Here is a 15,681-nt window from a genome sequence, read left to right on the forward strand (position 1 = left end):
TTGATGGATGTGATACACTAATGGCAGAGGGCCTTTATAATGAAAGGCATAAGGCTGTTGCTTCGGGGATTGCGTAAATATTGCAATACTGAAGTATCTGAGAAGACTTGGAAACATGAGCCACAAAGCATTATAGAGAATGATGAAGTTTATATCTCATGGTATCACCCATTACCAACAATTCAAAAAACAGATGTGAGAAAACCAGATACAGTAGTCCATGAAAAGAAGACAAAAGTAGCATTGATCACTGAAATTGCTACATCCAGTGATTACATACATACAGAAAGACACAGATTCATAAAATACTAGGGTCTGCAGGCAGAAACAAGGGCAGTGTGGAATAAGGATACCCAGACAATTCCAATAGTAGTAGGAGCAATGGGTCTCGTAAAAGGAAAAATCAACAGTCATATTTAGATATGCTACACCAGTACATGTAACTCTGTATGAATCACAAATGTTCTGAACACATTGTGAATGCTTCGAAGATCACTTTTAGCTAACATCAAATACTGAAACGATACTAACTTCACAAACCTTAATCATACTTTTACTTAGGAATGAGGTCCCTTCCTGTCATGGTATTAGAAATCCAAAAGACTTGGATACATTAAACCAGGAAAAGTCATTTTCGAAATGCCTTTTTTTTTTTTGTGAGAAGAAAGCATGAAAATCGGCAAAACGTAACTCTAACAGCGCTGGATCTGACATGGCTTTGTAGGACAAGCAGAGATCGCCTCTAAGTAGGCGATATGATACTGAGAAAAGCTGGAGTTTTTTTAGTCTTTCCGCATAGGGCAAGTGTTTAAGGCCTAGGATCCTCTTGGTGAGGCATTTTTCTGTCTTTCTAGATGTTGCATATGTCTAGTGAGGTACATGCCAAATGGGGCATTGTATTCGATAATTGGTCTAATGAGGGAAGAGTAGAGAAAGACAATGACCTCTTTCTTCCTTGATGCTAAACCCTTTGAAATGAGATGTGCCACATAGAAGGATTTTCTGACCACAGTGGCAATGTGATTGTCAAAGGAGAGGTTGCTATCCACTTGTGTTCCCAGATCTCTTATAACACCTTCGGTGTTTAATGGACTACCATTGATGTGGTAATTCATGGGTACCATGTCCTTCTCACAGGGAATGATGATGCATTTTTTGGCATTGAGCTTAAGGCCATGGTTCTGACACCAGTCATTGGTCTCCATGAGGCCTTTCTGTAAAATGTCAACATCATTTGGAGAGCTAATAATGGCTCCCAATTTGCAATCGTCTGAGAACTTGGTCAGCCAGAGTCCCTTGGTTTTGGTCTGGACTTCAGAAAAATAGATTCCAAACAGGAGAGGACCCAGGACCGATCCCTGTGGGACTCTACTCATGAGTGACTGGTCAGTAGCCTGACTTGGTGTCTGCTACTTTCACAGTGTGGGTTCTATCAGTGAGCCAGTTTGCAACCCACCTTGTGACATATGGGTTGATGCCTGGTTTAGCGAGTTTATCTGTGATTCCTGAGTGAGGAATTGTATCGAAGGCCTTGGCCAGATCGAGGTAGGCTGTGTGAACTACCTTGCCTTTGTCCACAGCTCTGGTGACAAACTCGAAAAAAGTCTACCAGGTTGAGCAAACTGCGTGGGGCCTAGGGTCTGGAGATTCCCTATGTCCTTATTTATTAGGTCCACGATGATGTGGTCCACAGCCTTACATACCAGACTCATCAGGTTAATGGGGTTGTAGTTCCCAGGGTCCATAGTTGCACCCCCTTTGTGGAGTGGGATGACTGTAGCAGTGCGCCATTCTGTGGGGAAAAAGCCTGAAGTGAGGCTGTGATTGAACAGGTCACACAGGTGTGGTGCCAGTTCATTTTGCAATTCATGTAGAATATAGCCAGGGATATTGTCAGGTCCCATGGAAGCTGTATTCTTGGCCTTGGACAGTGCGATTTTAACCTGTGTAGCTGTAATACTGGGTACTAGGCATTCCTCAGGTATTGTGATTGGCTCTGTAGGGGGTGAGAGGGAGGTAAAGTTGGCACTGTATCTGTCAGCCAGTATATTGGCAGTGTCTTTAGTTCAGTATAGGAGTTACCATTGTGTAGTAGCTCAGAGCAGATATGAGCATTGCCTTGTAGGTTTTTTACATAACTATAGAAGGCCTTGTGGTTGTCTTTAGCATCTGCTGCAGTTTTGTTTTCATAGTTAGCTTTAGAGGATTTGATGAGGGATCTCAGCTTTTTGTTGAAGCTAACAAGGGAGTTTTTCCATTCTTGGAACTTCGCCTTGTTCTGCAACAGTTTCTTCCTTCTGTTGTAGAGTTTGTTTATGGCAGGGGACAACCAGATTGGTTTCCTTTTCTTGAAGGAGAGCATCTTGGTTCTATTGGGAATGGCCCATTCCATGCATTTGTGTGTGTCTTCATATAGTGCACTAGAATATGATTCAGCAGTCCTGCATTTATTCTCCATTTGCATAGGCATTATGAAGTTAGCCACCTCAGTTTTTTATGCTTTATAACATTTTACTGATCTCAGCAAAACACAGCCTCAGGAAGTAAAACTGTCAGTGTTAACATGGAAATCTACAGAAAAAATGTAGCATTTATTTTTTCATGCAAGCTTCAACAAAAGAGATTTCTGAAATTCCATGGAAACTGAAGGAAAAAATAAAGATGATGGACATTCATGAGCTGTGACAGAAAAAAATATATAAATGAAGACATTGAAAGGTAGTGAAGTGTTTTTGGACATTGAAGTAGATCCAGGTGCCATTATAAGCAAACTAAATCACCCTGGGATGCAATTAACTACAGTTGAAAGTGAAGTGGTTGTTTAGCATCACCTTTCTCAAGGTTGTAGAATGTTAGGGAAGGTTATATTTCCTGGAAGGTGGGATTTCTGTGACCAGCAAATTTGATGGTACAGATTTAGGGAATTCTGGTTTGTAGAACTACGTATAGCTATTATTTGGACTTCACTAGGGAGTCAGATTGCAAAAAAATCAGGAAGGCTGTAAAAAAGCTATCAAACTAAATATATAACTTAGCAGTACATACCTCTACTGTGAGCAATGAGCAGGTATAGCTTTGTGTATTGATGACTTCCCATCTACATCTTTTTACAAAACATTCCCAGACTTTCCTCTCACTCAGCTTATCTACTATTCATCTTCTTCAACCTCTACCACATCCAATGCATGATCCAACCACTTTCTACCTATTTTCCCTGGTGTTGCCTCTCAAAGTTGTCTTTTTACCTTGCGCCTGCTATACACTGTTGTATTACTGTCACCTGCACGTGCAAGTTACTTCAATTCTTTTTTTCCACAAACCGCACTTTTTAAAAGTATGCTCTCACATATCCATCCATCCATCCACACCCCATTGTTCCCATTTTTTCACACGGGGTTGGGGTGTCACCTCAACAGTGGCAATCATCTATAGGCAAGGTTTACACCATCAGCTGGCTAGCCCTGCCATGGCTGTTCTTTCATACCACATGTTTGCATGTACACTCACACCTATGGCCAATTTAGAGTGACCATTCCACCTACTGCATGTCTTTGCAGTGAGGGAGGAAACCCGAGCATCCACAGGAAATCCATGTGAATATAGAGAGGAGACACAGACTCCACACAGAAGGCACCTCAGCTGAGAATCGAATCAAAGAACCTCTTACTGTGAGGTAGCAATGCTATTCGCTATGCCACTTGTCTTGCAAATGACTTTGTCTTTTCTCTCCTTCCACTTCTTTGTTTTGAACTGTTGTCGTACTTGTATTAGATTTTATTCATGGCTGACAAAAATTGTATCTATTGATATGCACTGTTATCTTCTGCAAAATGCTGCTTATGTTTTACTAAGTGTTCTATTTGTATTCACTGTGCTAAAATGCTTAAAGTCACTGTCAATGTAATTTTTTCTTATCTGTTTCTTCAACCTTTTGTACATGTATTATAATTAGAAGTTTTCTCCCCAGGCCTCCACTGAAAAAGGGACAACTTATACCCAGACAGACAATCAAGGTAAACAAATGCTAATAAATAAATAGATAAATAAATGTTTTAGTTGGTACAGGCATCCTTTATAAGATGGTCATGCTTGGTATCTCAGAGTGAAAATGTACCCCAAGTTTTAAACTCAAATTTTATTTCTGAAGGGCTGGCCAAAGCGGCATAATAAAAGCAAAAAAGCTTGAGCCAAGGACGGTCACAATCCTACGCGTGAGTTATATGCTGGCAAATGATTTAGCCAGCAGATCAGCAAAATATCAGTCTTGAACACTCTCGAAAATGTGATCAATGTACACATTCTGTGACAGTTTGGAAAGAAAATCTGGATTGTGATTTTATGTTCTTTTAAATCAACCACTCATCTGCAGATTGAATTCAATGATGTCATCTAAATCACTTTATTATTTAAATTTCTTTATATCCCATCTCTCAAGCTCATTTATGTATTTAGAATATGTTGAGGATCTCAGTTAAGAATGTGCTTCTGACCCATACAACATATCTGGATAATTATGCATAAAAGGTGCATTTTTATAAACATTGTAATGGCTTTCTTTTCATAGAATATAATTCTTTTTTATCAAACAACTCATCTTATAGTTAACATGTTGTTCTAGAATACATCATAACCAAATTTATTAATCTAGGCATGAAAAAACTGGTTTTGTCTATTAGTTTAACAATAGATTTGTTGAGCTATAGCTTATTGAGTTGCAACAGTTAAAAAACACTGATACTTGTCATAATATACTGAAACTCAGCATGTCAAGACATCATTACCACAACCACTGTGCTTTCTTATCAACTACTAGCAATGTCTGATGAATAAGCATTTTTGGTGGGAGCAACCACCCTTGCCACCTCATGTGTAAGACGGTATCCTCCATACCATGGCTATTTATATATACTAACTCCAACCCACGCTGTCATTGAAAATGGCGAACGTTCCAGTAGGGACTGTTCCCCTCCATCCATGATGGTGTGTTTCATTTATGCTGTTTGACACCCACTGAGCCATAGAATGATGGTAAATTGATCTTACCATCATTTGTTCTACAAATATATTGACTGCTTCCTTGTGTGTGAGATATAAAATTATTTTCTATCTGACATATACAGAAAACTGCATCATAGTTAAAGAAGATGAGATGTATAAAATATTGGCATTTAAAGCACAAAAGAAATCAAGACAAAAAGGAGAAACATTTATTATTATTTATCTGAAACATTAATGCAGTTGATTACAAGTACATTTTGGCACCTTGTATTTTCAAAGTGCTTGCTGAAAAGAGACAAATCACAGTTTCTATAAAAATGTACAAAGTATTGTAAAATTTGTAATATGTACTAAAGCATAATGCACAATACTTGGTATTACTAGTACTGAGAGAGGCATGATAAAGCATACACTATCACATTGTTTAGCAGGGCTGCTGAGTACAGCACCAGGGGCTGCAGTCAGCCAGACAGAACAATTCCAAATTAGCGCTGCAGTCTTCCGTCAGATAAAACCACTGTAACCAAGACATCCATTACATATGAAAGATTATTTAAAGCAAGGTGATCTCAGTATGCAGTCTGTCAGCAACAAAAACATACAGAGATTTATAGTGTTGCTACGCAAGCAGTTTTTCTAGTATCACAACATTAAAATGAGCTGCTCTGTACCACTTAGTCTGAGATGTTAAATACTGAAAGTGACTGTACTTCTATCCTCGTCTTGTTCATATTGCTTTTTAAATGAACAGATGGGAAGCTTAGAAGAACTTTACTACATCTTTATCTGAGTATTAGCTGACACACAGTAGTATATGATTTTTTTTCTTACATGTTAAACTGGTTTACCTCTTCTAATCAAACGTTTTCCGTAACGACTCACTAATGCTTTACATCAGTCAAGCAATATAAATGTGTGGCCTTTGTCTTCTATTTATGTTGTATTGCTAATGAGAAATATATTACTTTCACGTAGTCACCAGACCCTGGCAGAAATATAGGAACCATAGCTTTCTAGGTTATGAATGCAGGTTTCCTATTTGCAGTGGAAAAACATTTGTAAGTTAGGCACACCCTTAAAACTTCATATTTCCAGAGACAGAAATGTAATGTATAAGCTTCAATACTTCTGTTAAATGACAATACAATTCAAAGTACAGTCGTCATAGTCGACTTTGGTCCTTTGTGCCTTCTACTGAGAATTGTTGGGTTCTCCTTTTGCCTTTTCCACTTCCCTCAAAGCATTAATGACTGGTAACCATGGTGATGGCATCTCAGGAATTGTTTTCTTTGCCTGGTTAAGATGGTTAAGTGCCGTGTAGAGACTTCCATGGGGTTCTGTTTCTTGTTCTGAGTAATACATCTCCAAAGCAGCAGGTGTGCAGTGTTTATGCTGTAGGAAAAAAAAAAGAGGATGAAAATTAATTTTTTGTGGGGAGACAGTGAGTTCAAATTTTACATTACCAATACTGGCAGGATTTGCTGTTACAATAAGACAATGATATGACCCAGGTCTTACTCATATATACCTGTGTGTGTGTGTGTGTGTGTGTGTGTGTGTGTGTGTGTATACATGCCCACTAATGAGAGTATATGGTAAATATTCAGGGTGTGTCTGTTATGTGATTAATAATATATTTTGTACTGTAGGTTTCCACAATGACTTCCCTAATCCTGTAACACAAAATACTTCATTTATTACACATAGAAGATGCCCACATTCCAGATTATTTTTTATTTCACTATTTTTTAAAAAAGTATGTATAAATTGTCAAATAATTTTACATTAGAACAAATTATGATATTTTTAATATTTAAGAAGGAAAATTAGAAATAAGTCATGTATGCCCTTAACCACCCTTACTTCTTTTCTGACCCTTAAATAGATCATCTGCAGTTTAATTTGTACACAAAATGGTATGAGATATTTTTGAAGCCTATGGAGTCAAAAAGTTGCCCACTCTCTAGCTTCAAGGGCAGAAGGATGGATTCCTAACTATGACTGAAATGACCTCAGAGTGAGTACAGGTTTGGGCGCTGGATCAGTTGGAAAGGGAGTGGTGGGAAACAGGGGCATTCTTGGCTCATCAACTCCAGGAGGGAGTGAGGGAGATGTTTCTATCCAGGATGAAGACAAGTCCCCACTGATGGGGTTGTAGCAATAAATGATGAACAGATTGCCAGTAAAACTGTGGCATGGGGGGGGGGTGCTAGAGCTGGATTATGTGTGCGGTGATGCACTTTATGCCATTAGCTCTGCCTAGTGAGGAGTACCAAAAAAGTCATTCTTGGCATGCAGGACTAGCAGATGTGATACTGCTGGCTGCTTTCATTGACCTATCTGCCTTTGGTGCAGTCTCTCCCCAGGGGGATAATGCCAAGACCACTTAACGAAAAATTACACTAGCTGGTCAGCTGATGGTCAACTGGGAGTTACACAGATGGGAGGAACAAAAAAGTTGCCCACCAGGAACTTAAAGGGAACAGATAGTTGTTTCCAAAAGTTCAGAAAAATGCTCATAGTAGCTATAAAGATTTCAACGATATGATTTAAGGGTAGTTTTCCTAACATTCCTGAGTAAGTTCCACAAATCATATGAAATGTCACCAGAATCACTCATTACTGTTTCAATTAATTTTACAGTAACGGTTCACCATGATTTTAGATATGGGCATTTCTCTGACATATGAGTACAGCTCAGAGCTGTTCTGAATTGATTTCAGCAAAGTCTTCCTATATTAATGCAAGTTGTCCTTGACTGAAGTATTTAATGACTTTAAAGAGTCTTGCTATATAATGAAATTCCTGTTTAATTTGGTAAATTATATATATATATATATATATATATATATATATATATATATATATATATAAATATATATATATATATATATATATATACACACACACACACACACACACACATATATATATATATATATATATATATATATATATATATATATATATATGGTTTACTATTATAATTTCAAAAATAAAAATAAATTAACTAAAAATCAAAAAATATTGCCGAAAATATGTATTTCTAGATGTTCAGAATGTCGAAAAATGTATGTGGTTGACGAAAATGTCGAATTCAACATTTTACGGCAATTTTCAAAAATGTCATCATTGCGTGATCTCCAAAGTAAATTATAGTGCTGTGACATCCAAACGTAAAGAGTACTGCAATCCACCATAAACATAATACCTATTAAAGTTTCAAACACATAATTTCAATAATAGATGGTGAAAAATTATAATAGTCCATTTTCCAAATAGATGAGGAATTCCTTGAAATCCCCTATTTAAAAATTTAAATAATGTACACACGTAAATGCTAAATGTAGTAAGCAATGTTTTCAGCAATAGGAAGTTCATCTTACTGTATTAAAAGGAGCAATGATGTGCCATTAATTGACAAATCCCAGTGGTGTAAATTCATCATGTTTAGCTAGTAAACGTTGTAACGTGTTCTTTATCAGTGAGTCTACGCTTTTTAGGAGAGGAAGAGACCCATCATAATAATTTATTTTTAAGGTCTTCCAAGTGATTCTGTTCCAGACAAATAGTATGTAAAACATCCGTAATGTACAATTCTTTTTTTACCAAGTAAACTCCTTAACCGGCGATGCCAGCCTTCCACTGCATTCTGACTCCTAGGGTACCCCAGAGTACAAGTGTCTGCCTGATTCCAAAAAGACATGTCAAATTACCAACATAGCCAATGTACTGTAACTTACTTGACTAATACTATATATTGTATTCTTTGTCACTGCTAGTGCTTGGAACTTTTCTCCCCGGGCCTCTACTGAAAATGGATATATATCCCGTTAGACTAGCCCGGTCAACAAATGTAAAATAAATAAATAATAATAAATAAATAAAATAAATTGTGCTGGTTGCCTCTCAGAAGTACTAACACACATGCCATACTTATGAAGATGACCTATAATGTTGTTATTCTTAAAAAAATCACATAATGGTGCACCTCTTTCACCCAAAGCCTCTTCAATAGAACTTAAGCTTTCCATAACATGCTCTGTACGTATGAATGCCGCAAAGCAAACTGTCATTTCCATACAGTGATGTGAGATTAAGTTTCTGGATTTGCCTCCACAAAATCTAGCAGAAATGGAACCAGCAACCCTTAGAAGTATTGTTAATAAGGTGCTTCATTATACTGTTCACAACTCCTTTTTCAAAATAACTGAGGACCATTTTAGGGTTTAACTGCAGTTCAAACTCATCACAAACAGTCAATAATGTACCCCAAAACTGATCATAACACTCTTCACACTTTGAAGGAAGACTACCATAAACAACAGGCACAACTTTACTGTGTCCAGTACCTTCCAAACTGCAATCCACTGAGTAAACTTGTTTACATACTCACGTGCTAATAGGAAAAGTGTCATCCACCAATATAAATTCAGATTTACATAGTACATGTAAATTACTCACGGTAGTCATAATAACATCATAAGTATGACTACTTAATGCACTATGTTTAATAATAAATTGTCCTTGTTTTAAAGGTAACATATCTGGCGTGAGATCCTTTAATGTAGTCAAGTTTACTTTAGGTAGGATACGATTCTTCCTTCTAAGCCTACTTCCACATTGTTTCAGTGCATCCGTATTGGCCATAGTAGTTAGAACATCAGTAGAAGTGCTAGCTAGCACTTCAGAAACAATTCAACATGGATCCTCCAATGTCTGTTCAGCTCCCCTTTTTATCTTTTCTCGAACCTTGCTCTGTTCTACTCTTATAACATCCGGAGCATGAAAATGTTCAATACTTCTTATTAACTTTTCACCAGTATTTGTTGCCTCAGTAATGCAGCAACCCTTACATTTCTGTTTACTTTTCATAGTACAACACCAATATTTCCTATCTAATGTTCTTTTCTCCAAATAATACTGTGGCCATCAACAAACAGTATAGAACACTCCAGATGAATTCCCTGTTTGTTGCTCTGCCATAATATTAAATTAAACCTACAATTGAACCATACGTATTATATTAGAAAACACCTATTATAGTGCACACATCAATCAAATTACATACTATTGTACTACTTCTGCCAGCAAACATTATCTGATGTAATAGAACATACAGCACTTTGTTTACTGCTATTGCAAAGGTCTACATTCATTATGCACATTTTCGATGTATTTTCATTAAAATTGCGTTTGGGCATCACTTAAATGCGAGAAACTGCTGTCATTTCCTAATATTTAAATTTGAATGCATTTGTACGTCATTTAAATGCGCAAAAACATCTTTCATTCGAAATTATGATATTCAGGAAAACAAACAGTTATGATTTTAGTAGTTCAGAACAATGTTATTCGACTATTTGATATACCTTGAGGTGAGCGACGATATGTTAATAGTAAACCTATATATATATATATATATATATATATATATGGATCTACTTCATTTGCCCTAACTTCCGATTGACCGACACCCATTTGCCCGACCCCATTTGACCAAAATTTCATTTGACTGACACTTCATTTGACCGACAAGTATTATTGGCAAGTAAATGGGATATGCCCCCTTCCCCACTGTAGTGCGACCCTGGAGTTAGAATATATAGTTAGGGGGATGTGGGGGGCACAGCTATTTTGTTTTACTAAGCAATATTAAAGCAAAACTAAACAATATAATATGAAATTAAGTGCCCCCCAACTATATATTCTAACTCCAGGGTCGTACTACAGTGGGGAAGGGGGCATATCCCATTTACTTGCCAATAATACTTGTCGGTCAAATGAAGTGTCGGGCAAATGAATTTTTGATCAAATGAAATTTCAGTCATTTGGTGTCGGGCAAATGGGTGTCGGTCAATCGGAAATTAGGGCAAATGAAGTAGACCCATATATATATATATATATATATATATATATATATATATATATATTTATATATAGACATATAGGTTCCAGAACTAAAAGATTTCTGAAATAGAAGATGCTGACAAGAATTCTTGATCCATTTTGCAAATTGCATGGTTCATTACATTAGTTGGTTGATATAAATAACTGAACTCTAACTTTGGAAGGTGATTTTTTTTTTTTATATTTTATATGGGGCTATTGTTAATGCTCCACAGGGGCAGACAAACTAATTTGTCATTTTGGCCTTCAGTGTAAAAATCCTCACTACCAGACTTGGGGGGGGGGGTGGATTAAAAATGAGCATTAGTAGTAGAATTTGTTCCTGGAATAAGACACTTGTGAACTGTAACTCATTAAATGTTTTCTATAACTGAAGGAAGCCAAGTAGTCACTGATATGCAAGGACAAATGAAACACATCTTTGTGTATAAATGTTAGTCTTGTTTCAAACATTAATGAGTAGGATGATTACAAAAAAAAAGTTGTGTGTTGAGGTTACGATATCAGATAAGGTGGATGCTCTTGTAATCCAGCATGGTTTAGTTATTTTAGTAAAATCTGACAGAATTGAGTATCACTGAATTAGATTATACAGGCAGTGGCTGACCATATAAATGTTTAGGTCTGGAAACTTGAATCACCCTGAACGCTTCTCTAAGATTAATATGTCTCCAAGAAAGTTCTCAGTTCACCCATGTTCATAGATATTATCCTGAATTTCAGAATTAAGTGGGAATAAAGGGTGTCCCTGATATAACAACTCCAGTCTACCAACATTATGAGTTTTAAGATGTTAATATGCCTCAGAAATATTTTTTAGAAATGACCAGTACTTATTTTTTTTCATAATACTCACATCCCAACTATATTATGAGCGCGGTAGCTTTTCCCCATGGCATGATATTTATTCTTCTTTTGGTGTTAAAACATTGATCACCATCAATGTAATGTTTCTTGTTCCTGCTAACTAAAAAAAATTGTATTATTTAACATTGTTGTGCAACATCTATAAATCATAGATTTTATCCAGGATTATGCTTCATGGTTGGACATTAAAAAGATTATTATATTGTATAATAGAATGAATGTGATTCAAAGCCATAATGAATAGGCTAGGTGACAATGGGCACACTTCTCTGATACCTGGATACAGAATATATCTACCTGGATACAGAATATATGTATCACTACAATGGGCATTGAAATCAAAGGATTTTTAAAGCGTGGGTAAGGGGTTGACTTCTATCATTCAGACCATCCAGCACAGGCATTTTTAATTTCAGTCATCATTTCTGGACAGTAAATCTTGCTGTGATCCATGATTTATTCTTGTCCATTCCTAGGTGTCATTCCTGTAAATGACTACATGTCAGCCTCATCGCTAAGCTTCTGAAAGGCTTGGACACTACTAGCTGATGTGCTACTTCCCATCTATCTTTAAATACTGTGCAAGTCATTCAGCAACCCTGAATATAAATAGGTAGTGGGAACATTTTATTCTCCCATACCTATAGTTTAGTTGTAATTTCTCTTGCTCTAATCAAAGTGTCATCTTCCTGGTTTGCCTTTTAAGCATTTTTCTGGATTACCTGGAGATCAGCCAGCCACAGATTTTCCTCTAAGTCAGTTTGTTGTGAGGCAGAAAGCACTGCTGCCTCTCCTGTCAGTGCAGGAACTGGGGTGTTAGTGTTTAATATACTGGTATTCTTTCCTTACTGTCAGCTTCTCTACAACTACCTTATGGATTTTTCTTGTTCTTTTCCTTTGGCAGTCTGATGTATGGAATCCCCTTTCTTCTGTTTAGGATTCCTATATTTTAGCTCAACAGGAAAATTGTCAGTTTTCTCTTCAAAAATAGTATATCTTTCGCTATATACTGCCCTCTCCTTTGCCGTTTCTTCTTTAGGTTGCTCTGTCTCAGTGTGACTGAGCACCCCTGTTTCACTTTTTCTCAACTTGACTGCTCACCCTCTGCAGAGAATATCTCACAAAAATCTTTGTGCTCAGTTTTACTTTTTCCCTTTCTTACAGATACTGTTGCCTAGATTCTTCCCTTAGCTGAGTTTTCTGTTTCTCACAGTCAGAATTTAGAACTCTGATCATGTACTGTTAATTCACCTTTAATATACTTCTGATGTATTTTTCATCTTCAGCACTAACTTATTTCTTAGAATTTTCTACTACTTGTGCATTTTCTAAAATTTCTAACTTCATTCCCTTGGAATACATCCTCTCTGTGAGTGATTTCCTCTCTTCAGTTCTGCTGGTTACTGGTATTTCCTGTTTTGAGCACTATCAAACTGCAGTATTTTACTTTGTAACTCCCTTATGTTCATAATATTAATCATTGCTGCAGTAGCCTTAGCTAGATGGGTTATATTCTGCCAAGGATATAATTTCCAGCCAGCTTCCAAAGCTTTAGGGTATCTTCCACATACCTAAACTGTTAAGGAGCTCAAACTTAGTTGACTAAAAGACAAGCTTGGGCAAGAAGGCCTTCAGAGCTTTACTGCTGCTAAAGAGAATGCTTTTTTGATGTTTTTTTTTAGGATTGACGGTTGACTGGTGTTTGCCTTGGCTGGGCAGATAAATGCCCTTTGTGGGAAAAAAATAATTTTCTTAAATTTATTGATGTTTTATTACTTTCCTCTTCAGGAAAGTTATTTTAAAGCTAGGAATGTTGTGTTTTAATGGATTGTCTCAAGATTCTAACATACATTACATACTTTTAAATGGAGCTCAGCTTTATCTGTCAGATTAAAAGTAGTGTTAACTAACTGAAAACATCATTTCTGTGGAGAAATTGTGCTTATTTTTCCTTGGTGAGGCTGGCATACTGTTTGAAAGTGTTTTTTTATAGTTTTTTTTCTGTTAAAGCAAGTAACTTTTGTGGACTGGTAGTTTTACTGACATTTGCTGCTCGTCTTCTCTGGGATAGAGGCACTATTTTCATTTGACCATGGAACTGACTGCTGGTCCCACTATCAGTTCTTCTTGCAGCCACAAAAAGAAGAAGCTAAGTAAACAGCCTATACCATCACAGCAGGCTTGCAAATTGCCTCAGGTGCAGACAGATGACTTTATTGTGGCCATTTGTTATCCTCAGACCACTCATTTCTTTCTACCCTGGATACCTCTGGTGTAGCACCTACAGCCACTATAGATCAGTGGTTAGTCATGTCTTCTGCAGCTGTTGGGGTCCCCTCAGTTGGCAAAGAAGAGCTAATATTCTCAGTCATGGGAAAGGGAGCAGGAAAGGTTTCCTTGTTGTGCCAGAATACTGTGCCCATCGCTGGGGACGCAGCTGCAGCCATTGGTAACATGGCTGACCCTATTTTTCCTGTCAAAATGAAACAAAAAAACAAGCATATATCTACTCTTCCTCAAATTTATTTAGACCAGAGTGATTTAGCAGGTCTGGTTCTGGGTTTAATTCAGGCTGTTGATTCATCTTGTAAAGTAGTAACTGGTAAAGGAATGAGGATTCCTCTTTTCCTGAAAACATTCAAGATTCTGGATCTGAGCAGGAAGATGCAGGGATGGATTCACATTTTTTTTCAGATTTCTAATTTAGACTCAGAGCATAGCTCAGTGCCTGATTCTCCCTGAAGGGTTCTTTTCTCAGAGACTATTGCTAGAATGTCCCAGTGTTATCAGTGTGTGAACATTGAGGTTACTCAGTCCCTCAGAAAATACTATAAGTTGTTATAGAAGAAATTTCCCAGAATGTACTGGAAACTGCAGTCCTCCTGTTATGTCTGCTTTAGAGGATGTGTGTCTTACTGCCTACTATTTTCATGTTAGTCAGCCAACTGCCCATAAAAAGGCAAATGGGATGCATTAAATTTCTCAGCCTTTTACATTTTTATACACTATTCCAAAACCTGACCCAACAGCTCTAGCCTTAGTTGATCCCACTGCTGCTAAGCATTTAGTTATTCTAATCCTACTCCTCCTGATAAGGATGTGAAAATTATTGATAGGTATGGGAAAAAAGTATGTACTTCTGCAACTTTGGTTTTCAGAATTTTGAATTGTCAGGCTTGTATGCTAAGGTTCGTTCTGGCAAACTGAGACAGTATGAAGACTGTTTTATATACAGTTTCTTCTTGCAAGGAAAAATCTTCTTTAAATAACGTAGTTTCTTCTATTGCATAAGTCACTACTTACTGTGTGCAGTGTGTGTACGACTCTGTTGATACTTCTTCTATGGCTATGGCTGCTGGCACTATTTTAAGGAGGTTTGCATGACTGCATTCTCAGAAAATTGAAAAATGCGATTTTAAATTCTTCCTTGGATAGAGATTTAGTGTTTGGCCCGTCTACTGCAAAGGTGATCAAAAGTGTGATAAAAGGGGCAAGCCGATCCAGGGAATCTCAAAGATCTGTCAGGTCTCCTTTTCCATATTGCTCAGGGGATTTTCTTTCTCCTCTTCCATTTTTATTAGAAAACAGGATAAGCAGCCTCAACAGAATTCAGGTAAACAGACATTTAAGAAGGAATGAAAGGGAATTCCAAAAAAATAAGTCTCTAACCGCCCAGAACCAAGGACAGTCCAATATGTCTGAATGACTGTTCAAGAGACCTTGTGACTCACTCCCACCCTGGTCCCCTTTTCTTCCAGAAAGTCTTAATCACCATTTTTCCTCCTAGGCAGCAGCTTGTTTTAGACAAATTGGTTCTGAATGTCATTCATCAAGTTTACAGATGGCAGGTGGAGAACATTCCTTCCTTCCAGGGGATCATTCCAATTCCTCTAGATCAGACTCTTT

At 37.1% G+C, this 15,681-nt stretch overlaps 1 protein-coding gene across 1 annotated transcript in view; it reads right to left on the reverse strand.

Moving 5' to 3' along the window:
* Nucleotides 1–5,185: 5,185 nt before the first annotated feature.
* The window catches only part of CALY (calcyon neuron specific vesicular protein), a 674,247-nt gene continuing 663,751 nt past the window's right edge, over nucleotides 5,186–15,681 (reverse strand). The window contains exon 5 of the mRNA XM_044056789.1: nucleotides 5,186–6,390. Within this exon, the coding sequence (XP_043912724.1) occupies nucleotides 6,190–6,390 (201 nt within the window). The 3' untranslated portion in view covers nucleotides 5,186–6,189. The remainder of the gene's footprint in view (nucleotides 6,391–15,681) is intronic.

The sequence above is a fragment of the Protopterus annectens genome, chromosome 14.part0 (assembly GCF_019279795.1).
Source record: "Protopterus annectens isolate FY-2018-M chromosome 14.part0, PAN1.0, whole genome shotgun sequence".
NCBI lineage: Eukaryota > Metazoa > Chordata > Ceratodontiformes > Protopteridae > Protopterus > Protopterus annectens.